This window comes from Solea solea, chromosome 1, assembly GCF_958295425.1.
Source record: "Solea solea chromosome 1, fSolSol10.1, whole genome shotgun sequence".
NCBI lineage: Eukaryota > Metazoa > Chordata > Actinopteri > Pleuronectiformes > Soleidae > Solea > Solea solea.
In genome coordinates, this window is record NC_081134.1 from 15,990,995 (window position 1) to 16,018,178 (window position 27,184).

The window sequence follows — 27,184 nt, forward strand, 5'->3', positions numbered from 1 at the left end:
CAGACAACAGCTGGTGAGTAAATGATTCCAGTTTGGAAGTGACTGGTAACAGTGTTTTTCCATGACACCTGAATCAAATTTCCCCTCATCAACCCTATTAAAGACAACGTTTATAGTCAACTTGAATGTAAGGGTGGGTCCTGCAGAGACATACTGTGACAAAGACTAATTAGCGATTGCTTCACTTCCTCCAGCTGTATTGCCGTCACAAAATGTCCAGAAGAGAACTCCTGGAGCAAGGAGTGGCAGTGGCTATATCACTGCCTCACTGTGTCGGTGGGTGTGTGGGTGTGTGCAACCCATCGAGCTGTGTAAGTAATTCCCTGGATTGCACTGTGAAGATCAGCACCCAGCCAAGGCTCGACAAAAGACTTGATAAACCCGATCATTAGTCACCGAAGCTTGTTGCTACGTTCGGTCTGGTATCATTCTTTTGCTGTTTACCCGAGGACTAGTGTTGAAAGTCAAGTATGTGTAGGCAGATATTTGTTACTTGAGGCTATTGAATCCGTGCAATTACATAAAAGGAAGCGGTCCAAGGTTATTACACGAGTTAGTTAGTTCACATTCAGGTACAGCATGAAATACTGAATGCATTTCTTTGGCTTTCTTTGAGGAAATAATTCTACCCCAATATTACTATTCTACAGCGCTAACAGGGTTAAAGTGGGAAATATTTTAGAACGAACTGCATTCCCTTGCAATAGTTTTGCAATAGTTTCCCCTTCCCGGTGCTACCCAGAGCTTCCTGGCTCTCCCCGGGACAAAAAATATTTCACACCATGACCCTACCCGGGCTCCATACATTCTCCTCCGTGATTGCCCAGACACATTTGTATTGGTCAACCAAAAAGCCTTAATCGTGTTATTCCTCCGGCCATTGGGATGCAAGTTCATCCTGTATGCCAATTTTTTTTTGGCACACAAATTGTTTTGACGAAACAAAACAATTCAATAATGGCATTCATCCACTACCTACCTACCTACCAGTGAAGGGAATGGCAGATGATGGAACAGCCGAACTGTCAGGAGCAGGGGTCGGCACGTTAGTTTGGCCTAATGTTTTTGCTACGAAACGTGGCGTTAATCACCAACTCACAACAAAGAATAGCCAGAATAAAATGCTTTAGACAAACTATTACTATTTTCCCTTTTTGTACTGTATATAATTATTGTGCATTATTTCAATTTAGTACATGTTCAATAGTTATTTTATTAGTTATTTACTCTGTTAACTTGTCTATCCATTACAACAGCAATGTTTTATTTTATTTTCCAAAACAATCTGTTCATATTTTCTGAATTGTGTATGAAGTTGTTCGTTGTTGTGAAGATTTAAAAAAAAAAAATCTGATTATTGAAATCATCTGCTGGACCAAGTACTGATCGTGGCGGGCCATTTGTGGCCCACGGACCACCAGTTGGTCACCACGGGTCTACAGCAACTCACCCTTGCAAAGGAGTCTCACTAAGAGAGGAAGAAAAGCAGAAGAGTGAGAGTGATAGAAATAGAGTAAACTTTAGATGGAGAGCGCTCCAGCCTACATTTTAATATTACTAAACATTTAACAAGCTTCGGAGATTTTTACAGTTGTTCTGTTTCTGTTTCTGTTTTAGGCATTAGCCAGGCTTCTGGAATTTACACAGAACTGATGCAGAACTGAGGGGAAGTTCAGAACATTAAGAAACAAACATTTATGTTTGCTTTTGTCTGAGTTGACAAACTCTTTATGGAGGCGGCGCCAAGAAAATGTACCTTCATCGCGTCACTGCCATCTTGCTACTGCTGCACCTTTCTGACCAAACAATATCATCACACGAAACTGCTATGATGTGTTAAAGTGGCGAGAAAAAACTTAAAAAACCAACACAAAATTTAAAAAAAGTTCAAGCTCACTGTATTTTTGAAAACCTCCTGCAGGAAAATTAGCTATTGCTAGATATATGCAAGAGATATTGTTGGCACATATAAACCTGCACAGTATAAAGCCAAAGTCACGACATGCACAGATTTTAGAAACACTGTGAATAAACATGGTACAATCTAACATGTATGTAAGTACCAAAACTAAGCAAACGACAATGGACAACGTCTGTGATAAGCTGACATTTAAGTTGCACTTTGAGTTTTTCTTGCCATATGAGACACGCCCATAGCTTCTCAAACCCATCTAATGGTTTCTCTTCCTACATGGAGCCATTTGTTACGCATTTAAACCGTCATGCTTGATACCTTCCTACTGACAACAGAAATGGGCCCTGACGCGTTCACTTCCTCCCAGTCACAACCCGCTATTCAATTACGCCGTGTCCAGAGTCTTATTATTACATTATCTGAAAACTTATACATAATTAAAGGGAAGTAACAACGCTAACTGTCACGACTTGTTTATGTCTCTCTCCAAGTCAACAACCTCTCTTATGCAACACAATCTACAGTGTCCCTCTGCTGATAACAAGTCAATGCCAAGATGAATTCCCTTATTTAGAGGTAAATTATGGTTAACATCCTCATATGTCCATGCAGAGAGCAAGAGGATGCTGATGGGAAAATAAAAAAACACTTTTTGACTGCCATAGCTTTGGCTCCTTGTGGTTAAACTCACTCAAATTTCCAGACTTTCAGATTGAAGCATAAATTTTCCAAAGCCCACGATCAGTGAGAAACAAAAAAAAAAAAAAAGGCCCTTAATCTTTATGTGAAATCAGCTCATACTTCCTACTCTCGTTTTTTCTGACTGGCTGAGATTCAGGAGGAGACAGGAGATCAAATGGCGTATAAAGACAAAAGCAGCAGCACACGTAGTCATGTGTGCTTTCTGTGGAGCTGTACAATAAACACACTTTGTAGTTCAGACTTAAAGATTCCTGGTATCCTGCTCTCTTCCTTTGCGTGGGAGATCCACCAGTCCCTTAGAGAAAACATCTTGGGGCCTCAAAAAGGAAAAAAAGGGGCCAGAGGATGCAAACATAACCCCCCCCCACTCCCCATCTTTCCCTCCCTATCTCTAGTGAATGCAACAACACAAGTCCCTCTGACATCGCAGGAAGTTGATCTTTCCTTGGAGGTCAATTTCATACGGCTACCCTGCGATGCTGAACCAGATGGCAGCTGATTCTCGTCTCCAGGGGAGGAGGACAAGAGGATGACATAAATCCTGCTCTATTGGAGAAAGGGAACCGGTGGAAAGGAAGTGCGGTTTGCGGTTTAACTAACTGAGGTGGTGGATGTCGCGGTCAGCTGTGGGGTCAAACTGTGGCGTGGGGGTGTGAAGCTTCACACTTGATGTACGAGCACGACTGACCTTTCCCTGATGGCTCACAATAGGGACAGCTCTAAAGCATCCAGCAGTGGAACACGAGCAAACCAAGCATCCCAACATGTGCTTTCTCAACAGCCGACCTCTGCGATGAGGTTGATCACAGTCACTGAAGTTTAGTCTGTTAAGAGCGGAGCAAAGGGACCAAATAAAGACCAAAAAGGCTCATGTTTACTCTCTCGGCCTCTGGAAAGTACCTTCTCCCCGTCAGTGAGACACTCCAGATACCTGCGGCTGGACCCATCTTAGTGTTTACTCTCCATCACAGTGTGAGGAAACTGTGGATTTAGGTTCGGCACAAACACAGGGATACAGCGTGTTTACTCACACTGTTGCATACTGTCATCAGCATTTGTGAGACTTTAAGGCACATGGAATCGCCAGAGACGCTGCGATATGATATTATCGCGATGTTCAAGTCACAATATGACATTAAAATCACACTCAAAAAAGTTAAGAGTTAAAAAAAAAAATCTCTCAGAAGCGATATAATATTCAAATACTTCACTGGCTTGATTCCCCCCTAATTAATATAGATCAAAAAACAAACACCAAAGCACCAAGGAACATGAAAGTTGTATTACTCTTTATATTTACAAAAGGAGGAGAGCAAATCAAGCTGATTGAACTCAGCATTAACAGTTGAAATGTCCAGTAAATCTATCATATGTCCACTTTACCACTATCATGGGATAGCGATATAGACACTATGATAAAAAGTGTGCAAATGAAAATTGTCACATGTTTATTCCCCGTTGTGCCAATACCACAGCAGCTGCTTACAATCCACATTTTAAACAATGACACTTCACTACGATTAACAATTGTGTTTATTCAGTCTCAATAAGGAACATGTTAAGGTTTTTTTTTTCTATTGCCTTAAGCCGAAGGAAAAGAAAACCGATGTGAACCTTTTTTTTTTTGGTCTCTCTTAGTTGTAATAAAAATTGAATCAACAGACACATCTTTTACAAGAAGCACCGTCAGATATGTTCAGCAATTTCCATGGGAAATAGTTCCGTGGTAAAGTTCCAATGAAAACCTTTTTACAATGAGATCTAGATGATCCAGAGTACAGACAGTGTTCCTTCTATCTGGTAAGACAAACTGCTGATAAAGCAACTCTACAGTTTCCCTCAGCTCTAGAGGTCTTTACTGCATCTTTCAGCTCATTCCTTTGGTTTCTCCCAACCCACAAATTCACCATTTTTAGGCGTCTCTCACAGCTTTTAAGTGCTGCTTCCAGCTGCTGAGGACAGCTGCTTTTCAGCAAGTAAGCGATGGAAAACCACCTGCCCAACATCAGACGATAGACATAAAAAGGTTGTAGTCACCAGGTGAACAAAGTGAAGCATTATGTAGCTGTGATGGACTCTAATAATTCTACAGAAAGATAAAGGAAATAAAAAAAATGGAGGTTTGTGTTGGTCGACTTAAATAGATCAGAATCAGAAGCACCAGAGGCAGAGGGGGACAAATTCTGTGAGAAGACATACAGGAAGGAGAAGAAAGACAATGTTTCCACCAAGGTTATTGTTCAGCAGCAGTGCTGTTGTGTCAGTGTCCATAAAAAAGCCACAATGGCACAGCCCATATTCACTCAAGTCAAAATAGTTTCAAATTAAACGGCCCTGCAGCGTTTTACGCTCACTTGTCTAAGTCAGGAGTGATAATCTTTAGTGGCACATTGGTATAGATGAGCATGTGAAGTTGTTGCAGCGGCGCTCAATAAACTAGCAGCCGTGGTGCACCACAGACTGGCTAAGTGGATGATTGTAGAGCTCGATTACTAAATGAATCGACAACTATTTTGATAATCAATTAATCGGTTTGCAGCTTTATTCATGATTAAAACAAGATTTCCGATTGTTTAAGCTTCTTAAAGGCGAGTATTTTCTTCATTTCTTTGCTCTGGATAACAAAGAAATCGTTAAAAGTGAATCATTTTGGTTTGTGGACAAAACAAGGCATTTGAGAACATCATCATTTCCAGGTTTGACGAACACCGGTCAACATTTTTTAGGGTTTTCTGATATTTTATGGACCAAACGATTAACGGATAATCGATTATGAAAATAATAGTTTGTTGCAGCTCTAGATGATTGTAAAACAGGCACAGCATTTTCTAGACGATCACAGACCTGTACGAATATTGTGACATTACTCCCCCCCCATCAACGTGGACCAGGATTTGAACTTATCACTTCGATGTTATGACCATGTTGTGTTCAATACCGTATGTTGCACCACTTTTGACCCCCCCATGAGTTAAGTGATAAAATATTCAAAACTCAGTCACTTAGTAAAAATAGTTCTTTCTTTTATAGTTACAGTCTTACAAGAGGATCATCTATTGCAAACATGCAGATTATTGTTTAATCTGCGTGGTTAATATTTATCCTGAAACTCATTCCTTCAAAGTTCAGCTTGTAACATTTAGGAAAGTTCATTGGACGAAATTGAATATATATGTTTCTTTGAATAAGTGTAAAAAAAAACTTTTGGTTTTCTTTTCATATGGTTCTGGCGAGGTCCTTGTTTTATAGAGGCTGACATCTTGCGCCACCATGTTTCTACAGCAGCCCAGGAAATGCTTTTCATAATTTGAAAAGGATGCAAACAAAGAATTACTTCCTGTAGTATTCCATTTCACCATCGGGTGGCGCGGTACAAGTCTGCACGCGGGGAATAGGACGCATTACTACCAAAGAAGAAGAGAACGATGCTACAGCTTCCTCGGACACGTCTGGTTCGAGCGGCTGGCAGCTGAGGGGTTTCAATTCGAGGCTTGGATGACAATCCTTGGCGACTACTTCCTCTGTTGCCAAAATGTTTTTTCTGCTTGGTGAGCGGGGCTTAATACTCCAGGGCCTTTACACACTGGATATTTGACCTATAGTGGTATAACTGTGAGAAGAGCTACATAAATCATTAACGCATTGAAAAGGCATCGACATTTTCATCAGATTGGACCAAACAGAGAAGATTGGAAATTATAGGGAGTCACGTCATTTTATGACAGTACGATCCTCGCAGCTGCAGTCCTACTTCTCTCCAGCTATGACCAGCGCATGAGAAGCCTACCATGATGGCCCAGATAATCAACACAAGGCACAGTATTAGTCAAAACAATTCTCCCACATGCCCTGTTGGAAAACCCATTAGTTCTCTGTAGCTGAGGCAAACAATCAGACTCATGTTACTCAAAACTCACACAACCTCCGTTGCCTTGAGACCCATTTAAATTCCAATAATGCACCCATGCTCTCTCCAGAAATGTTTCAACATTCAACCCACTTCCTCTTCAACGTCCACACATTCTCCCCATTGAAGACCGTTCTGTCCGAGACAACCCCTCCCCACCACCTTTCCCCTTTCCTCCTGTTAAAGCCATACTCCTCTTCAATCCCACAGGAAGCCCAAGAGGAAGACTGAGGAGGGAGTGGGCGGCAAGCACGCTGCAAGCTCACTGCTCAATGCATCCCTCCACTCCTCTTCCCTGCCCCCTTTCCATCAACGGCCACAGAGCCATGCCTGGAAATGAAGAGGAAATAAAGAGAGAGAGAAAGAGAGAAAAGAAAAAACAAACAAAAGAAAAAGAAAAAGAACAACCACAAGCGACGGAACCCACACATTTCACACATCATTCCAGCAGGAGAGAGCAGCTGTAATGCGGGAATCCCCAGATGGGTTCAGCATTCCCTGAGTAGAGCCATAGGCCCAGGTTGCAGCACAACAGACAGGACAGATAACTCTCACTTGCTGGACTCCTCACTTCATCTAAACAGAGGAGATAGATGCTCTTTGAGGCCACTGTTCAGCTAAAGGGTTTCTTATTTTAGCCCAACTGCTGACAGGCTCATTTCTATGTGAGTCTAACCACAGCTTCGCAGCGTGGCCTGCCAACAAAACTGTCTTAGTCATGTCTCAAGCAACTCTGTCCCACCGAAAATCTTCAGATGAGAAAGCAAGAGAGAATCCCGTAAAAGGAATATTCTACAAAAGCCCCAAGGTTTGTGTTGTAAGCTGCACTCTGTTGCTCAGTCCTTACTCACCGTTCAACCTCTGCTTGAAAAGTCAGCAGGCCCCTAAGTCCACTGATGAGTAGTTTCTTCCTCATCCACACTGGCAGAGACCATAAGTCACGGACTAATGGAGTTTGAGGAGTTAAGTTTGTGCAGCCCAGGAGCTCTTATAATTCTCAACACTGTGAAAGGGTATTTTGTTACATGTTGCCTTGTACTTGCCAAAAGCATGACCGATTTAATTTGCACAGGAAAGCTGAGAAAAATTTAGCTATGTCCTCCAGATGACACATCAGACTGAAATGCTTGAAATGCAATGGGGTGCCAGTGCCAAGTACTTGAGGCCCCAGAGTTTTCCATTATGATCTAGAGAGTATTTAACAAAACAACAGAAAAAAAAAAATAATAATCTAACCAACCATGGGAGTGTGAACAGCAAATGTAGTGTGAACAGCCAGAGCTGACGGAAAAAATGGAGCTAGTTTTTCATCATACACCTCTCCCACAAGCCCACGGCTCGGATTTCATCCATTGTTAATGTGCGGGGCTCTTTCCGGCTCCTGACAAAAAAAGCACATCACGTATGGTTAACAAAGCTCCAAAACAATGTGTTAGCTTGTCTAGGCGATTGTGACCGAGCAGAGCGGGTTGTTTCAAGGCGGCCCCCTCACTACAGAGACAATCTAAGGCCTGGCCGCTCAGCATCAGTCATCAAAAGCATCAGACTTGGCAGACGGGACCTGTTTTCTTGCTATCAGCTACTCTGCTGAACACAAGAGCCTTGGCTCAGAATGACTTTGTATGAAACACACAGACACACACACACAATAGACTCTCATGACTACACTTGAGAGTGGATATTCTGGGCACAGGCAAAACCTTTCTAACGCTATCGTATTTTAATGTCCAACCAAACGAGAAAAACAGCTCATCTTCTTCTTCTAATAGCCCAGTGTTACGTAGACAGAAAACACATCCATCTAAAACACAGTAATTGCCAAAAACTACATACAAAGAGCAAAAATAATAAATATATTAAGAATGAATTTTTTTTCCAGCTCTGGAAACAGCGTTGGATGAAAGAGTCTGACCACAGATCCAGTCTGTAGCTGGTCTGGAGCTTTTCGATCATATCACACATCACTCTCCCTCTCCGTCCAGTGATGCTTTGCCAGCTCCGACTTCCAAAGTCAAGAGTAAACCTCCAGTCTGCAGTCTGGACTTTCAAGTTAAAGTGGATAAGAAATCCTGTGAGAGCTCAAAAAATGTTTCAAAGCTTCAGAACAGTGTGTAAATTGTTTTGTTAAATAATATTCTCATGGACAAGAATAAACTATATGTGTACACGGGAAATTTTGATATACATTTTAATTCTAAGATGGTGGTTTTACTTTGCCCCAATAAGTCATTTACAGTTTTTTTCCACTGCCAAATCTCATGTTGGGCAACCCGGGATGAGTCTTAGACAGTTCAGCTCACTTTATTTCTTGGAGGCACAACATTATTATCAAGGTGGAATAACAATGTCTTCCTTGGAAGAAAAGACAAAAACATTCTCCAGCTCCTACATGCTTTAAAAAAAATCCAATTCATCGGGTTCTTTATGTGTCTTTTGACCTCAAAACCAAATCAGGTTTTGGGATTTTATAATCTCTCGAAAGATTTACGGGTGTTTGATTATTGAAGTAATACTTGGATAAAAAAACGAAACAAGTGGATACATATTAAAAATCTCAGTCTGATTCCTAATCATCTTACGAAGGAGCTTGTTGATTTAGTGGATACACTGCTGGTTCAGAGAGCTAATCCCCACTGACTGGCACGACTCCAGCTATACCGAGCCACAGCTGAAGTGGTTTGTTATGAAAATGAAAAGAGAGGAGTATTGATAATTCATCAGTGATGATTTAGGTGTCATGTGGCTGTGATTTGATGCAGTGTAAGGGTATATACTTAAAATATATGTCACTAATCGTTTTGTGGCGTTAAGAGGAGTGGTTCCATCATCTTTATAGACGGAAACGTTGCGAGTAAACCAAGCAGAATCACTTTTTTTACAGCCTCTGGCTTCAATTATGAAAACATGTGGTGAGCTCAAAGTCCCACCCGGATATTGAGCTCAACGAAGCGTTGGTGTTGCGTTGGTAGGTAATCTGAACAGGTAGTGCACAAGGGGCATTGTGTTTAGGTGCTCCAACCCTGAAGCAAAACAAATCACAGACAACAATGAAGTACAGAGCCGGGAACTGAGGATGAACGCCTGTCAACTGCTTGCAATAATTACTGTATAGACACACCTTTCAGCATGTGCAACACAAGTGGATAAAGCGTTTATGAAACATTATTTTAGCTCTACTTGGTGGTCACTAAACTCCTTACAGACTCTCAGGGTCCAGAGATGACCTATTTAATTCACTGACTTCTTCTTCTTCTTCTTCTTCTTCTTCAGTTCCATGATCATCAAAAATGTCTCCATGATTCTTGGACAGACTGACTTTTAAAAAATATCAACAACCCAAAACACCACATGAATACTCAGGCATGTGTCAACGTCAGCTGTGTTGACGTACTTTAATCTGCAAGAAGATAACACCAAAAGAAGAAGAATGTAAGTGTGTCTGTGGGAGAATGTGTACATAAAAAAGCAGCAGCAGTATTAGTCATGTTGTGTAGAATATTTCGCGACACAGTTGAAGGTCTGTGTTCACAACATGGCCGATCATGGCTAGGTGGTAAATACAATAGCTTAGTAGTTTGAAATATGTAAAAGTACAATATCAAACTGGTATCAGTAGATACTAAAGGCTGTGATATCCGTATCAGACACAGACAAATGGGATTAAGCCCATTGCTACCATCCATGTCCCGCTAAATCTTACATGTGATAACTGTGGATCCTCAACATTTCACTCTATAAGAACAGGTTAATGATCTGTGACCAAACCATCTTGTTATTCTGAAACCGAGCCACAGACTGATATCGCAACACACACTGACAGAATCCTCAGACTGCAGAGCCACTTGGCACATTTAAGTCAACAGTCCCTAAGAAATGAAATGAAAAACAGAACAATAACAAGAAAGAAAACAGGGAAACAAAAGTTGGAGACACTGACTCAGCATTCCCAGTGAACAAGATACAAACCTGGATCTGAACTGTGGATCAAGAATCAAAGTCTGAACCATAGCGTGGATTTTTGGAGAATAATTACACTTAGAATTATCACTATTTGTGTGAGTGGGATTAGTTGTCCAGATTCAGTATAGAGCTCAATGGAAGCTAAACGGATTCCGTTACCCTCTCAGCCTTTATAACGCCGGGCACACAGGGGTGCTTTTCTCCTCACTGTTGACACAGGGCTGTAAAGTCATGTCTACATGGCAAGTTAAGGTCAAGGAAGACAGATAAGCCTGTGTCAATGAAGACAGCAAAGTCCCAAATAAAGAACCCTTTGTCCAAAGACTAAGGGGTTTCTACCAGGAAGGAGAAATTCCTTCAAGTTTAGTCTATGCAGGAGTTACAGGGGCTGAATGTGAAACAATTTGCCTCATGCACTTTTCCACATCATGCATGCTGCCCCATTATCTTACTTGGAAGTCTGCCACCCACCATTTATGTTTATTTACCGGCTTATTGACGTTTTCTGTTTGGATATACCAAGGGAAGCCAACACTACAATAGCCTCACTGTACGGTGAGAATTCAAGCTCGGCACTCTGTAACTTGTCAATACCAGGCACGTTCAGAAATGTGACGGGGGGGACGAGAATAAACCTGCAGGAAGTACAGGTATCAGTGCACAAGTGATTCCGCATGTCTGCGGGTGTTTACTTTGCTCTCCTCTGTAAAAGTAGGTTCCGAGTTCAACTGGAGAAAGCACTCAAGAGAGTGCGGGCCCCTGCCAAGGCTGCTCAGTTTACCAAAGTGTCAACTCAGTCAAGTGGCGAGCTGCATCCAGATCGCCGCTAAAGTCTAATCATATCTGCATGCTCAGGAAATGTAATCACCCGTCCATTACTTTTTGATTAATGCAGCTCATAGACAATCAGACGGACAAACACTGGCAAAAACATTCCCTCATTAACAGAGGTAATAAATTATTTTCTGCTTTATGTTGGCACCCAAGCACTGTTGGATGAAAGGGGTTTACAAAGACACAACTATACAAACCTGTATCTGTTTGACTAGCTGTTACTGGCCACTGCTTCCTTTTTGGTAAATAATGGAAAGTTCCATCCTGCACCGACTGCCACCCCCCCACCACACCTTCGCAATGAAGCATGTAATGCCTTAATAGCATCTGCAAAGAAAACGTTTTTTCAAGGGTAGCTGAGCGATAAAAAACTGTAAGACCCAGCCAGATAAGGATTTCATGGAAGGAATGCATAATCACATATCTCACACTTTGCAGGTTCAATGCATAATCATTAGTGACATCTAAGGGTGAAGCTGCAGATTGCAACTAATTTGTTAATCACTCTATTTCCCAAGTGCATCGGGGGGAACGACAGTGGCCTTTGCATACCATAGAGGAGGTCAATCTTTGTTTGCATAGTCATGGCGCTTTTCCTATTATACAGTTCTAGCACTCCTCCACTCGACTCATGATGGCGGCTTCCATAAAGCAAGAGCCTTGCCTAAATCACATAGAAAAACTTTTTTTTTATTTATACACTTGTACAGACACACGTACATTCAATTTCTGCCCTCCCAAATGTCACTCACTGGACCGTTTCACGTCAGTGATTCTCACCATTGTTTGGTCCCAAGTTGTGAGTTTGGAAAAAGTCAAACCTTTAAGGAATAAACTAGATGGGAGCCAATAAAAACAGCTCAAAGTTTCAGTTTAAGCACTCCAACATCCTTTTAATCAGGATGTGAGACAGGAAAAGCCCCCGTCTTTTACGCTGCAAAGGGGAGTTCAAATTAAACACTGCAGGGTCTTCATCCCAATGGCTTTCAACAAATGCAGGAATAAATTTACACAAATTGGCTAAATTAATGATCATGCGCCACAACGTCCAAACCACAAACAGTGACTCACAACTTAAAATGCACCATTTAACTTACTGGGCCAACGGACCACACAGGAAGAGGCTAAATGTTTTAGGGAAACAAGCTTCCCAGTTCAGCCACCACCCTTCAACCAATGCTTTCTTCTCAAATACTCTACGATGGACATTTGTTGATGAAGCTATTGTTCTTCTCCCATTAGGGGATTCCTCTACGGGCTGAGAACTGTTCCAAGAATTGCTACTCAAGCTGACCTGCAGGTCATTAAAGAAGATGCCACACCTAAATGTATAGGATAATGGGGAGTCCTTTGTTTTTTGGGAAGCTAGAGTGAAGAAACAGAAACTAAAGAGAACAAGTTGAGGCCTCTTTGAGGAACAATGAAACCAGGGCAGTGCGATTCCACTCCATCCGCCTGATGTCTGTTTGTGTATCCTTGACGATCCTGTTTTTCTCCCCTGCTGTTACATTTTTATTTGATCTGTGCACCACCCTTGCCCATCTCATTGACATCTTTTACATTTGCATCTTGACACGGTAATCCATATCACTCAGTGGTGAATACAAATGAAGCAGCTTTTTGTTTCTAAAAAAAAAAAGGCCTCAGGCAGCCTGTGAACAGACTGAGCTGCTAAATTCTCCTGAGCTCACTGAGTTTGCACTGTATTAGATTCATGGTTTAAGCTGAAAGTCTCCAGGATGGAAACTTGTTCCGTGCCCATTTTCCATCTATATGTTCACAACTAGAGCCGATGCACCTTTGGTCCAGACACATTTCAAAACTATTAAAAACACATGTTTTTCTTTCACAGCAGTAATTAACTAAGAGAATTTCTGAAACCGGCATACAAGTTAAGGGAGTGTCCAGTACGCTTCCAAACACACAATATCAGCCAATGAAAAGAGTCAAGGTATTTCTTTATTTTAGCTGACTATTAATATGCATTTGTTTCATCACTAGACGTCTTAGTTGGACTTAGTATTGTGAAGTATTCCACTGTTGCACAGTTGCACAAGCAGTACACAGGGGTTGGCAAGTAAATATGGCCCATGGACAATATCTTTCCAAGGAATTGAATACTGGGCCTAAAAATCATATCTTCATCAGGCAAAACCTGTTATTTTTCTACTAACCTTTTTTCTTCTTATCTAAATGCATTTTTTTTAAAACATTAGATTTTTTAATTCATATACTGCGTCAGATATTAATGCCAGCAGGCCAGTTTTAGCCCACAGGCCACCAGTTGCAGACCACTGACGCACACAACAGCAGAAATGCCCCAGTGTTTATATGAAGTTTCTAAACATTATATTTTATCTCTTGCAAATCCAAATATTGGTTATTCCAAATTTGCAAGATTATAGAATATAAACACTGTGCTCAAGAATTCACTAGGGCTTCACTTATCTGCTACTTATTATCAAAAATGAACAGATTATCTTATTTATGACAATTTTATTAAACTAACAGTACAAAAACACAACAATATTCAATTCACTAATTGAAATGTTGGGTGTTGAAAATAATCATCTCTTAGACGCACCACGATGTGGACATGGATTCTGCATTGATGCAGTCACAGCAGATAATCGATTCTAGCCAAATAACATTGCTAAGTTTCCAGTCGCTGGAAGCTGCAGCTCATGAAACATTTCAATTTAAGTTAAGTAGCAATGCGCATAAATACAGAAAATTGAGGATTCGGCGTATCCTGACGTGTCGTGTAATCATATCTAACTGAACCACCAGTGAAGATGCACAGCCCAAGGAATAATGACTATTTCAATGACCTGGAAAGTTGACAAACTACTTTTACGGATCTCAATGCCAAACATTTATGGTGATTCTATATTAATAACCACATGTAAACGCTTATCACTAATCCACATCCCTCAAAAAAAAAAGGAAGAATTATTGTTGAAAATTGGGGCATATTTTCTTCCACAAAGGAAGGTTGAAACACTACCCCCAAAGGCAGAATAGCAAAATCAGACAAACGTTTGACAGCAACATCCCCTTAAGTAAGATCAGGTTTAAGAGATAGACATACTTAGACAAGCTCAATTACTCAACTGCAGATATGGCCTCTTTTTTCCCTTTAACTCGACACTGCACCTGATGAGATGGGAAGATATCGGAGGGCCTTTTTTTCCAAACGTGAATTCCTAGGCCTCTTTCCACTGGAGACACCATACCCAGCCACAGTGGATCATGGAAAGGCCATAAATGTAGTGGGTGACTTTTTTCACCATGTGCAAACAAAGGACACAAAACAGTTCAATGAGTAACCACATACACTCACTTCTTCCGTGCCGTGTTCCTACTGGATGTATACAAACTGATTTGAGTAGTCTCAGTGAAAACATAACAACCACACTTTTACTTTAAATAGACGGCCAAAAAGAAGTCATACGTCTGATTGTGCATTCCTCCTGTCAGCATGGCAGCACTGCTGAACTTATTTTTTATTATTATTATCATTATTATTGTATGACATGAAAACAATACATGACTTTTTTATTGTTTGTGGTTTGTTTGGACTCAAATGCAGCACAACCAGACGTGCAATTAATAGTTACCCGGGAACACAAAAGATTTGCGGTATTCAAATTATTTTAAATGAAAAGAAGGAACAAAAGCACTTCTGCACTTCTGTGCTCCCTCTCCATGACACACGTCTCGCCTCGGGTGTGTCTGCTGCAGGGCACAGCTCTCAGTTGCTCTACAAATGTATCAGTGGAGCCAGATAACTCGCTCTCTACAGACGCACCATTGTCCCCGAGTGAAACAAAACTCCTTCACCTTGCCAGCAGCTCTTTAAAAATCTCTACCACTCAGACATGGCGCAGTTTATCAAAGCTGCAAAGGAGGGTGGTGAGAAATTATCCTCCTGCTCCCACGGCCTAAATCAAGAAACCATATTTCCAACAATGCCTGCAGCAGATGGACGTCTGGCAAGGTCATCAGAGGACCAGAAAGCCTCAATAACAGCAGTAGTAGAGCCATGCAGGGCCACACTGGACCCTCAAACGCAGACTAGAGACTCTAGGATTACACAGGATCATAACCTATATTTCACTGCCTGCAATCTATCTAAGCGCGGAGAGTGGGCTTTGATGAAAACACAAGGCAGAGGTCTGGAAAAAAACAGACGACTGATGAGGAAAACTGGCTTGTTAAATCTCGACACAGGGCAGAGGGAAAAGCACTTACCGAAAATGCTGAAAATGCACTGCAGGAGTGAAATTTTGTCATGATTCAGCTCAAGTTTTGCAAGCACATTTAAATTCAGAAATGATGCTGGATGTCACCCCCACACTGTGTATTATCTTATAATCTCATTCTGTCATGAACTTGAATAACTCATTAACTCAAAAAGAAATAAGAAGCATATTGATATAAGCGGGTTATCCTGTACCCAAAGCGAGCTAGGTAGCCTCGCATTAGGGATTAAGGAAGGAATTAAGGCGACATGCCTCTGAGATTAGTTTGATCTTTCACTCCAATGCAGGTTCACCTCATATCTAAAGGTTACGTTAGGACAACCTTCAACAAAATATTCATATTTTTAAATACATCAGTTTACCATAAAAACTGTAAGCGCCACCTCCCTCGTGCATCTCCACTCTCACAGACAGAATCAAATTGATTCGGGGACCGTTTTAGCATTTCGTCTGGGAAATAAATCAGCGGCGTTACTGCTTGTGGTCGGCCGCTGGGCGAAGCTGCGGGCATTATTTACAATCGCTCCCCAGATGATGACAGCTAATAAAATGAGCATTCCGGCAGACAGTACGAAGAGCTTTTCTATTATTCATCGAGTCCCGTCTGACTCCCACAGTGGTCATCGCACCTTGACAAGCTGTCGCTGAGCGGAGGACTGACAGGTGGGCTTCCGGTGGGAGAGACTCCGCCTGGAATTCAGAACTCACCCCCCCCCCCCCCCAAAAAAAAATGAGTGTGACTTTCTTTTTGTTTTGACGGGGGAAAAGCGATCACCTGGTTGTTTAGTTCTCAAGTATGATTACTAGTGTGTATATAGCGCTGTACAGTTCTGCTGTGATTATAGATACAGTGCTGAGGTCTGACGTGACAGCCACTGAGAGAATGAGGGGTTTATTGAAGTGCGTGTTCTTGTATTTGTTGCTTTATGAGGACCAAAAACGTATTAACCATGAGTGAGGACATTTTTGCTGGTCCTCACATCTAAAAAAAAAAAAGGGCCGTTTGGAGTATAAGACCTGGTTTTGGTGTTAGGTAATGGTTAGGTTTGGGTTAGGCAAATAGTTGTGATGGTTAAGGTAAGGGTAAGGGGCTAGGGTATGCATTATGTCTATAAGTGTCCTCACTAAGAAGGCAGCACAAATGTGTGTGTGTGCATTGATTTGTAAAGAATACATATTTTACAGAACTAATGGTCTTGAAATTTCATCTTTATCTGTTTTTTGCCCTTTTATTGGATTTTGCTTTTAAATCTCTGACTTTTATTGAGTCAATTTATATTTTTGAACATCCCCTGCACTCTATATTATCATTATTACGATAGAACGATAGAACAATAGATAGATAGATATATAGATATATATATAGATAGATAGATAGATAGATAGAACGATAGATATATAGAACGATAGATAGAACGATAGAACAATAGATAGATAGATATATAGAACGATAGAACGATAGATAGAACGATAGATAGATAGAACGATAGATATATAGAACGATAGATAGAACGATAGAACGATAGATAGATAGATAGATAGATAGATAGATAGATTTGGATTTGGACTTTGGATTGTCATGATCATTGCATTTCTGTCCAGACTATTTTTGTGTGTTGAATCCATTTGTCAGAATCAGATCTTAAGAAAACTAATATAATTTACCACCACTAAAACTTAACATGCGGCTGTCAAAACCTGGACTGTTAATAAAACACCTCCATTTTCAAAATAAAAGCAGGTCCAGGGTTCACTTTAAAGTCCAATTTTGTTTTTACAATGAAGAATCCAAATCTCACTAACTCAGTCACCAACTACATAAACAACATCTCTCATCTTTTAACCTGAGTTAATGAATAAACCTGAACTTGAACTGGAAAGGTACAACCTCAAAAACACGCTGTTCTCTTTTCAACCAAGCCTCAGATCGAAACTATTTTTTATTTTTTTGTTTTTATTTTATCCCATCTGCATATTGCAGTTTGAGATCTTGCTCAAATCAGGTTTGACTAATGTGGACAGTGTGTCCTAAGAAAACATCTGTCTCAGTCCCTGGCCAAACAAAAACAACAACTACAACAAGCAACAACTGTAACTGTCTGACCAGATGTTAGAGCTCACATTTTGTCGGAAATGAAATGCAAACAGCAAAAAAAAGGGGGGGTAATTAAAGTGAACAGTACTACATGCCATCACTATCATTACAGCTGCTCATTTCTAATCCTCTCTGGGCTTAATAAAATTCAGAAATCCTTATTTACTGTGGGAGCCCCTCCATGCTGTGTGGTTTCTAGTTTGTTTAGAGACCCAGAAATATTTAGGGACTCTTGTCTTTTTGGCTCACAAACACTTGTGATTTGTTATGGTCGTCTGAAAACCAGCCGTGGCTGTTCTTTCACGGGAGGAGACACAGCCGTGCACGTGCGCTGCTGCTGGTGATGAACACACTGCACTTATCTCTGTGCGAGGGGCAACAAGCGTGTGGACAGTAATGATTCATGAGAAGAGGAAGCAGAAATCACCAGGGAATTAAGTAATGTGGTCACCCACTCTCCTGACAGCTGGCCTTTATGACGGCTGACTCACACAAAGTACATGTGGAGTTCATTTAAATCAGTTTTTCATTATTATTCAATTTCACCTCGGGGATGCAGGATCTTTCAGTGTTTTTTTTTTTTTCTTAGTCATACCTGTGTCACATATCGGCACAGCCTATAGGGCCATGTTCGTTCAGAGACCCTGAACTGTAATCTATTAAAAATAATAAATAGGGTTCTTGCAACCTTGTTGCTCGAACCCTAATAATAATGAAAAAAGAAAAACAGCATTGAAGTATCAGTCAAAACATCGCCATGTCTTTTACAAACTGAGAGTTGTTTGGCCTTAACATCAGGGCCAAAAGAAAAGCTCTGAAACAGGCAAAGCAAGAGAATCCTGCAGCAATGTTCCTGCAGCCTCAGCAACTGGTTTTCATACTTCATATCACCCAGACTCTCTGCGTGCAAGCATAGAATGAAGGGACTGTCCGTTTCACCTGATTTCCTTTGAAGACCAGATACAAGTCTCTTATCGTTTCAGTGGATGCTCAGAACACACAGAACATCTGATACATTAGAGGCGAGAGGCGGAAAAGAAAATGTCAGATGATAAAAATGTGGCAGAAGAAAGTGTATGAGTGAGACAAGTTTGAAAATAAATACTTTTATGTTCCAAGGTGACTACATGACCCAGTTTCACTTCTACTGTTTGCCTCAAACACAACACAAGAACCAAATAGAACTTTTTGGGGGGAAAGGAAAGGAAAGGAAAGGAAAGGTTCACCAAGGAAAAATAAAATACTGTCAACCAATGAGTTGCACAATCCACGTCTGCACCATCATCATCATCAATACTGTCATCACCACTGTGGTGCAAATTTACGCACATGTGTCATCCTCTTTCTCATGGATGTGGCAGGGTGCGTATTTACGCAGATCACCGATTTGATGTTTTGCGCAATACACACACACACACACGCGACTGTACGTGAGTTACATTAAACTATATGTTGCCCCAAACTTCCTCGCAGCCTCTCCGTGTGTTTTTGTTCTCCCGTGAAACTTTTCTCCCACGCTGGATCGAGTTTCCGTGCGGCGTGATTTCCTCTGAGATTTATGTAAATTTCCAGCCATAAAGGGGGGGAAAGCGAAAGCCTTCTTACTGTTACAACCCGGCGGCCGCGTACATGTTGTAATAGCTGCCTGACATACCTTTCTTTTCCGCCAGCACACAGGAGCCCAGGCAGAGCAGAGAGGTGAGACTGATCCACTTCACAAAACTGGTTGCCATCGTTGTTTTTCCAAAGATCCCGGGGATCGAGGTGTCATTCCATGCCAACAAGATGCGATATTCCGCTTCGTCCAGACGTCAAAACTCTCCCTTCTCGTTTGGTTTAGGTCTTTTCCTTCTGTAGGAAAGTTAAACTTCGACTGCTGCTCCTCCTCCTCGTAGATATCTGCGGCTCAGTCCAAGCTCAGGCAGCAGCGACAAACTGCCGCTGCTCTGACGTCAGAGGAGGGAGGATAGATGCGCCTCTCCCAGAGTTCAGGTAGAGTCAGGCTGACTACAGGAGCATATATGGCACAAATCTGTTTTTAGGGGGCTCATGTAGTGACTCCTTTCTGTTTTTCTTTTCTTTTTTATTTCATTTTAACATAAAGACATCTAGATACCTTAGATATCTATATCTATTTATATCTATTTACATATATTTAGATATCTAAATAGTGTTGAGCTTAAGTTATTTGGTTTCATTTGGGAGTTGAAAATTGCTTAAAATTGAGTGCACATTGTACACATTTTTTGGTTCTTTATTTTTTAATTGTATTGTTATTTATGTCTTTGGAAGTGGAGAGTTGATGCTTCTATGTGAGCTACTGATATCTATCTATCTATCTATCTATCTATCTATCTATCTTGTCGCACTCAAATTGTAGGTCAATGTGACCGTGTATAGACAAAAAAGTAAATACATGGATTCAGGTGTGTCATCTAGAACCACAAAATGAGGAGACGCAGATTTGAAAGAGGAATAAAAATTCATATATGAGTCATTTCATCCTGGTGGTAAATACAGCCTGGATTGATTAAGTAGCCATGCATCATGGGTGAGATTGGTCATGTCAGAATCCATATGGCTTTTGTCTGAACACTGAGCGCTGACATCATTCACCTCCATCAGCAGCAGCAGCAGCAGCAGCAGCAGCAGCAGCAGTGCTGCAAAACCAAACTCAGGCAGCCAAGCCAACCTGATCTGTAATAAATCAGATATGAATTGAATTTGAGCACATGTTCCATCATCTGATTATAGTCACTGTGCACATGTGGGCTGTTTGAGAGATGGAAGACATTTATAATTTAGAATATGAGCTGTAAAATCTGATCCGTAATGAATCAGAATTGAATCAGCTTATTGGACAATAAGCTTATGGACATTGTAGAAACCCATGTAAAAGTTGTAATTCAGTGCATTCAGAAGCCAGAAAAAAAAAAAAAAAAAAAAGATAGTGGTGAAAGTCTCAAAGTTTCAGTTCAGAGGGCAGATTGTGGCGATGCATTTGTTTCTCAGACTAAAACCAGAAACTGAAAATGTGTGGTCACCCTGAAGTTTCAGCCAGTACTGTCTTATCAGAGGACACCACAGGAAGTGTGCATAAATAGGCAGGTAGGCCTTCTAACTGAGACACGTACACCATATATGAGCTTGCATGCAAGAATAGATTAGGCTCCTTTTTCTTTCTTTCTTTTTTTTCTTACCAGGCCAATATTGGATTCTAGAAGCTAGTGTTTGTGTGTAAAAGTCTGGCAATGATGTAACAATGTAATAAAAAAAGTATTTATTTTCTTCTTTAACACAGAAACATAAAATCATTTTTAACTAACCAATCTCTTGTTGACACACTGAGCTTGGACACCATGTTTCCACACCTCCTGAGACACATACAGTGTGAGAATATGATGTGCAACAAAATAAAATTCTTATCGTCAGAGGTCAGGTGAAACCGCTGCCAGTGAAATCTGTGTACATTCCATTTTGGTGTCCCGATAATCCAAGCAGATGGATGAAACCAGAATCCCGGAACCTGAACACCTGAAATGATTGGAGTCAGTTTGAATGTTTTCCCTTAATTTTCATTGAGCAATGATGTCTCAGACGATGCTGTCCTATAATTAGAGATCAGTTATTGGCTGAGGTTTGAGGAAATAACTAAGTATGATCTTAGATCTTAGATAAATGTACAATCAATCATAAAACTCCAGGCATACATCTGGAAATTAAAGGGCGTTGGTTTTTTTTTACACACAAAATCTGATGTAATTGTTCTTTGAGCCAGCTTAAGTGCATGCATTAAAGTCTCAGATTGGAGGATCCAGCGGTGGATGTGTTAAACAGTCAGTCCCACAATCAGTGTCCTACAGAGGTGGAATAGACAAAATGTCTAGACTGTTGACAGACTGTCTTTCTGATCTGAGCTGGATCTAATTGGATGTCAAGCTGCACAAATGTGTTTGTTGTTGTGCACTGATCAGACTCTATGGGGACAGGAGTGATAGAAATCATTTTTCTCACTGGTGTTTATTTCATTACCACGGCGTAATGGCTCAGCAAATCGTCTTTGGTTGTACTGTTAGAGGAAGGGGTTATTGTGTTGGGTGGAATTATCACCATTCTCTTGTATGAGAAATGACCTAATGTGGGGCTAATGTTTCACATGGGGCAGATCAGTGTATGCGTGCTGGATGTGATGCAAGTGTCAGTTGGCCTGCTTTGTCATTGGGAAACAGCCTGCGGCATTTGTCATTTAAATAAGTGTCAATGTGTGTGAGAAAGTGATTCCTTTTGTGAGGTTGCACACTTTTTTTGAAATGGTCAAAAGCTCATAAAAAAAAGAATCAAGGCAAGGTCAAATATTGCAATTTTCTTTGAGTGGAAATTGAATTTTATTGTCACTTCAGGGTTGTATATTTGCATTTGACTCGCTTGGAAACCAAAGTTCACCACATACGAAGCCAAAATGGAGGCTCATTAAAGGGACAAAAACCGTGCAGCGACCAATTTCGACACCACTGGTCGATGTTTCAATCACAACCTGTCCACAGCGAAAACAGAACAAAGTCCCACAAGTTTCAGGGTCTCATTTCACCTTCCATTGCTCTCCTGAGACTCTTTGTGTTTTACGCAAGCCTACGCAAAGCCTCACACCACAGCTGTCTGTCAGCCAAGCACAAACACTAAACAAACATGGAATAAAGGCCAGACTACTGGGGATTCAAAAGAGGGAGAGAGTCATGGAAAGGGGGGGAAAAAACTGGAGAGAGGAAAGAAAAAGTGTGTGAAAGAGCAAAAAGTGAGATGACAGCTACTGGCAGGCAAAGTAAATACATGTCCCACCCATTCTCACAATTCTTTATCTCTTAAGCACTAGTATTATGTATGTGAACAGCAGTATGCATCCATAATTGCAGCATCTTCCCAACCACATTATTAGGTACACAGGAGCCATAATAATGTGGCACCTGCTGTGGTCTCGTGCTGCATTTTTTATCAGGAGAACTGCTGCCTGCTCTGTAAACCCTACAGTTGGCTGTGCATGAAAATCCCAGTAGATCAGCAGTTTCTGAAATACTCAGAGCAGCCTGTCTGGCACATTCAAAGTCACCTAAATCAACTTTTTTCTCCTCGTCTGATTCTCAGTTTGAACTTTTGTAGGTCGTCTTGACCATGTCTATGCGCATTGAGTTGCTTGCATATATTTTAAATAATATCATAATCATAATAATATACGTATATAATCACAATAATAAAACAACAATAAAAAACTATTTGTATAGCACCTTTCATACAACGATTGCAGCTCGAAGTGCTTCAGAATAAAAGGAAAATAAATTTAAAAAGAAGAGATACAAATACAATAAAACACAACACAGGGTGGAATGAAATAGGAGGCAAGAGGTTAAAAACCCTGTTTTAACTTTAAAATAAACTAAAAATGCAAATAAAACACATCACAAGATGGAATAAAAAGGAGCGAGTAAAAAGACAAGTTTTAAGTGTCCTTTCAGAGATATCTAATGAGCTGACTTCCCTAATATCTAAGGGTCATGTGTTCCAAATGATTGACTATTTACATATTGGTAAAGAGCAGTTGAACGGGTGTACCTAATAAAGTGGCGGGCAAGTGCATGCAGTTAAAAAAGAAAAAGACTCCTGAGAACATTTCATTAACTAATGTTTGCACAAGGATTGTCATTAGGTGATCCTGTGAGGCATAAAGATCATGTGAGCGTGTTGTGAGGGCAGATGAAGGTCTGAAGTCTGATCTGCATGACGGGGCACAGATGGACCAGGCAACAACACCACAAACCCCCACAACCTTCACTGTCTTTATTATCTCCCGATCACAACAGCATATGGAGAGTCCAGTGTGTGTGTGTGTGTGTGTGTGTGTGGCGGGAGATGACACCGTGCTGAAGACATTATAACAGTGTGAGATCACACTGGCTGCACACGCACTGTAAGGCAAAGCATCTGCCGCTTCCACCCCTTTTGTTGGACATCACAGTAGATATGTGTCAGAGTGTGTGTGACCAAAACTGACAACACGGAAGATGTGTGGTGGAGCTGCAACACTTTAAAGCTGTACAAACAGTATTCTGCCTCCGTTTGGTCTTTGTGAACAAAAACAATGTCCCATTATTGTTATGCCGCCTCCTTCACGGGCTCTGTAACGCAAAATTAGCAGACATTAACAACCCAATGATATCAACTGCAAGCATATGCAGCATGAAGTCAAATAAGAGCTGTTGTGTTTAGAGCTTATGAAATTATGTAAACAGATAATGTCAGGGCTTGGTCTTGTATATTAAGCTACATGTATGTGTGCATGGATTCAGGACAGGTCCTGTCTTGAATCCATGTGAACCCTAAGAAGAACATCAGCATTGTACTGGTGCTTAGAAATGCACTCATAATTTAACTTCATATTAAACAAAATTGAATACATTTAAAAGAAAAAAAGGAGAAGCTAGTATCAAGGTATCCAGAGCAGTGAATGACATTAAAGATTGGTGTGTGGTTAAATTTAGGGAATCCATTCTGGACGTTTCCCGTGAATCTCTGCACTGTTTAAGCTTAGATATGATGAGAGTGAATTCATAAATGCAATCAACGGCTCTCTAAAGCCTGTTTTCAGCAGCACGCTTGAAAAGCCTCAGGCATTCAGAGCAAACTGTCAAGTACCAATTAATTAGATTTAATTAGAGAAGCTATTGAGATTATTTGCTTCTCTCCATCTGCCCCCCCCCCACGAAAAGGAACGTTTCCGTCAACTCATTTGAATAAATAAAGGCAAGATTGTTGTTTTGTAAAGCTCAGTGCGCACTCGTGTGATTAAAAAAATGCGTACACGTGTATGTTTTTTTTTGTTTTTTTTACCATTTACCGACAAGGTCTCTGGTTCTTGGCTCCACTCCACGATCACTTGCCAGAGCATGTTGTCTCCATGGAGGCTCAGTGGGTTACACAGTAAACACCTCAGAGTAAATGAATGAACTGCAGTCGAATCCATGTCTCAACTCCACAACCAGTCACATCCTGTTTCCACACGCGAAACACCCCGTTCACGGTTGTGAATCATGCGTGTGATTGCGTGAAGATTCCGTGTGCTCGGGTTTCAAAACTATGGTTTCATGTGTTTGTGTGTGCGTGTGTGTGCGTCATATTACCATCACAGTAATGTAAAAGTGTGTTACAGTGAGTTCTTTACAATAGCAGCCATGAGATGCAAATAGAAAAACAACACGTGGAGAAAGTATTGTGCAGCCAGTGTAAAAATTCACACTTCATGAATATACATATGTGTTTTAGAATTGAAATATAACCACGTTAGGCATTCAGGGCGAATTTAGAATGAGATTTTGCAAATTAATCAGGCAGGTTCTTTATGAATGGATGAAAAAGCAGCATGATATTATGTATTACATATAAAATCAGGAGTGTGAACTAGTGTATACGTTGATCTGTTAATTGCATAACTGTTAATGGTTCTGCTTGACAGTCTTTAAACTTGGCAGGGGACACACCAGTGTGTGCCGTGCCGACTTTGATGTTGTTTGGACAAGAAATGCAAGAGATATTGGTAGAAAAGGTTCACTTCAGAGGGTTTAATTGGGGGTATTTTCAGAGATATTTGTGGAGCATTTAAGCCTTTGTGAAAGTATAAAAGGGAAACAGAGGTGTGTTGACGTGCACTGAATGGCTGCGAGCCAAAACTAAAAAAGGGCTTGTGCCAAAGCATGCAGCCTGAGAGGCACCAGCTCCACCAGCTCCACCAGGCCTTCCAGGTGAGTCGTCCAGCGTCAGTTTAACGTCATCACTGATGTATGGCGTTTTTTTGGGAAAGACCTGTGGTGATTAATGGTAGATCAGTTGAAATACTTGGGTATTATCGTGAGCTATTCTATTCTACTGAGTAAAAAAATGCACGTGTACTGTATATAAATAGTTTTATGAACACTGTACTTGTTTGGAGGTTTTTTTGGAGGTTTTTTTTTAATTAGCCATTATTCTTCCTGCTCTCTCGCAAGTGATGCAACAACGTTTGGGCAAAATGAGTGCCTTCTGTGATGTTTTTGTTTTTGATGTCAGAAGGATGTTGTGTGTGGACTGTGGTATAAGCATGGTAAAATTCTTCACTCCCAAACCTGGTGCTGTTATTCTCACCCTGGAAAAGGAGGCCGGACTCATTTCTCATTTAAATCACTGAGTGGAAGGAGAATGAAAGAAAGAAAGAGAGAAAGAAAGAAAGAAAAAAGAAAGAAAGAGGCTGCCAAGCTATAAATCCTTCAGCTTGGCAGAGGATATTCACTCCAAATCTCTCTTTTGTAAGTGACTGAAAGACGATCGGATGAAATCAGATAAAAATGTAGATTTGTCTGCAGGTATCCTCAATCCTTCCAAGGGGATTTTGTAGATTCAGAGTCAGTTTTTCTGCCTAGAAAAGACATTTGAGATGTTTTTTTTTTTAACTGCTTGGGTCACTGGCAGGAGGCCACAGGATAAACACCATGAAAGCTTAAATTCTAGCCTGAATCCTCCACATGCTATTCCTTTGTACCTTTACCAGAAAAAAGGAATACAATATAGAAATGGATGATCAGATGGATCTATCACCGATCATCTTTCTATTATACCTTCAACTCCTAATAGATTTCACAGTGGTACACATGCTCAGGGTGCAAACCACCCCAAACCCCTTTACTGAATCCAGCACATGCAAACATTAAAACATTGTTCAAATAATCCTTTAATGAGCATCAGGCTCACTTATCTCCTGTATGTTCTTTCTGCCTGTCACTTCAAATCAGCTCAGTAGCTCATGTGAACTCATGTTCCAGTTCCTCCCATGTCCTCAGAGGTTTGCCAACAAAATAGCTGGCGGCTGTATGCATTTAAGGAAACAGCGCCCTCCTGTGGCCGATTTTCTTAAGGCAGGTTGTTGTATGAAACCTGAATGTGGGATAAGATCTGTGAGCATTATACATGGCTTGGGAAGATGTCAGATCTTCCGTTATGTAACGATTTAACCCTTACACGCTAGTCAAATTCTCCTTTTGACCATTACTCGCTGTGAAAATAACCCAAATATCATTTTTTTAGTCTGAAAGTTTGATGACTTTTCCTAAAATGACATGTCTGAGTGTACTTGTGATGGGATCAAGTGGGACAGTTTTCTTTTTTGTTTTTTTTTAAATGTGTTCTTTTTTTTATTGTGCTGTTTTCTACTTAGTTTACTTTAACATTATCACCATCTACAGTATCTCTGTCAGACAAGTGTCGCAAATCAGCATCTGCCAGGAACACTATGGTGCATGTACTGGACAGCTGTTAGCAGTACTGTCTGCGTTATTGTATCCTGTCTCTATAAAAATAAATAAATAAATAACCTTGACGCTGTCACGAGAACTGTGAGAACTGTTTGTGTTTCCATCATATTTTCCAAGTTTTCTTTATAGAGACAGACACGTGATGGTCTTTGAAAGGTCGTTGGGGGATCTGGAAAC

The 27,184-nt window shown here is 40.7% G+C and overlaps 1 protein-coding gene across 1 annotated transcript in view; it reads right to left on the reverse strand.

Moving 5' to 3' along the window:
- The window catches only part of egfra (epidermal growth factor receptor a (erythroblastic leukemia viral (v-erb-b) oncogene homolog, avian)), a 47,705-nt gene extending 28,114 nt beyond the window's left edge, over positions 1–19,591 (reverse strand). The window contains exon 1 of the mRNA XM_058628743.1: positions 19,333–19,591. Coding sequence (XP_058484726.1) covers positions 19,333–19,411 — 79 coding nt within the window. The 5' untranslated portion in view covers positions 19,412–19,591. The remainder of the gene's footprint in view (positions 1–19,332) is intronic.
- Between the last annotated feature and the right edge of the window lie 7,593 nt (positions 19,592–27,184).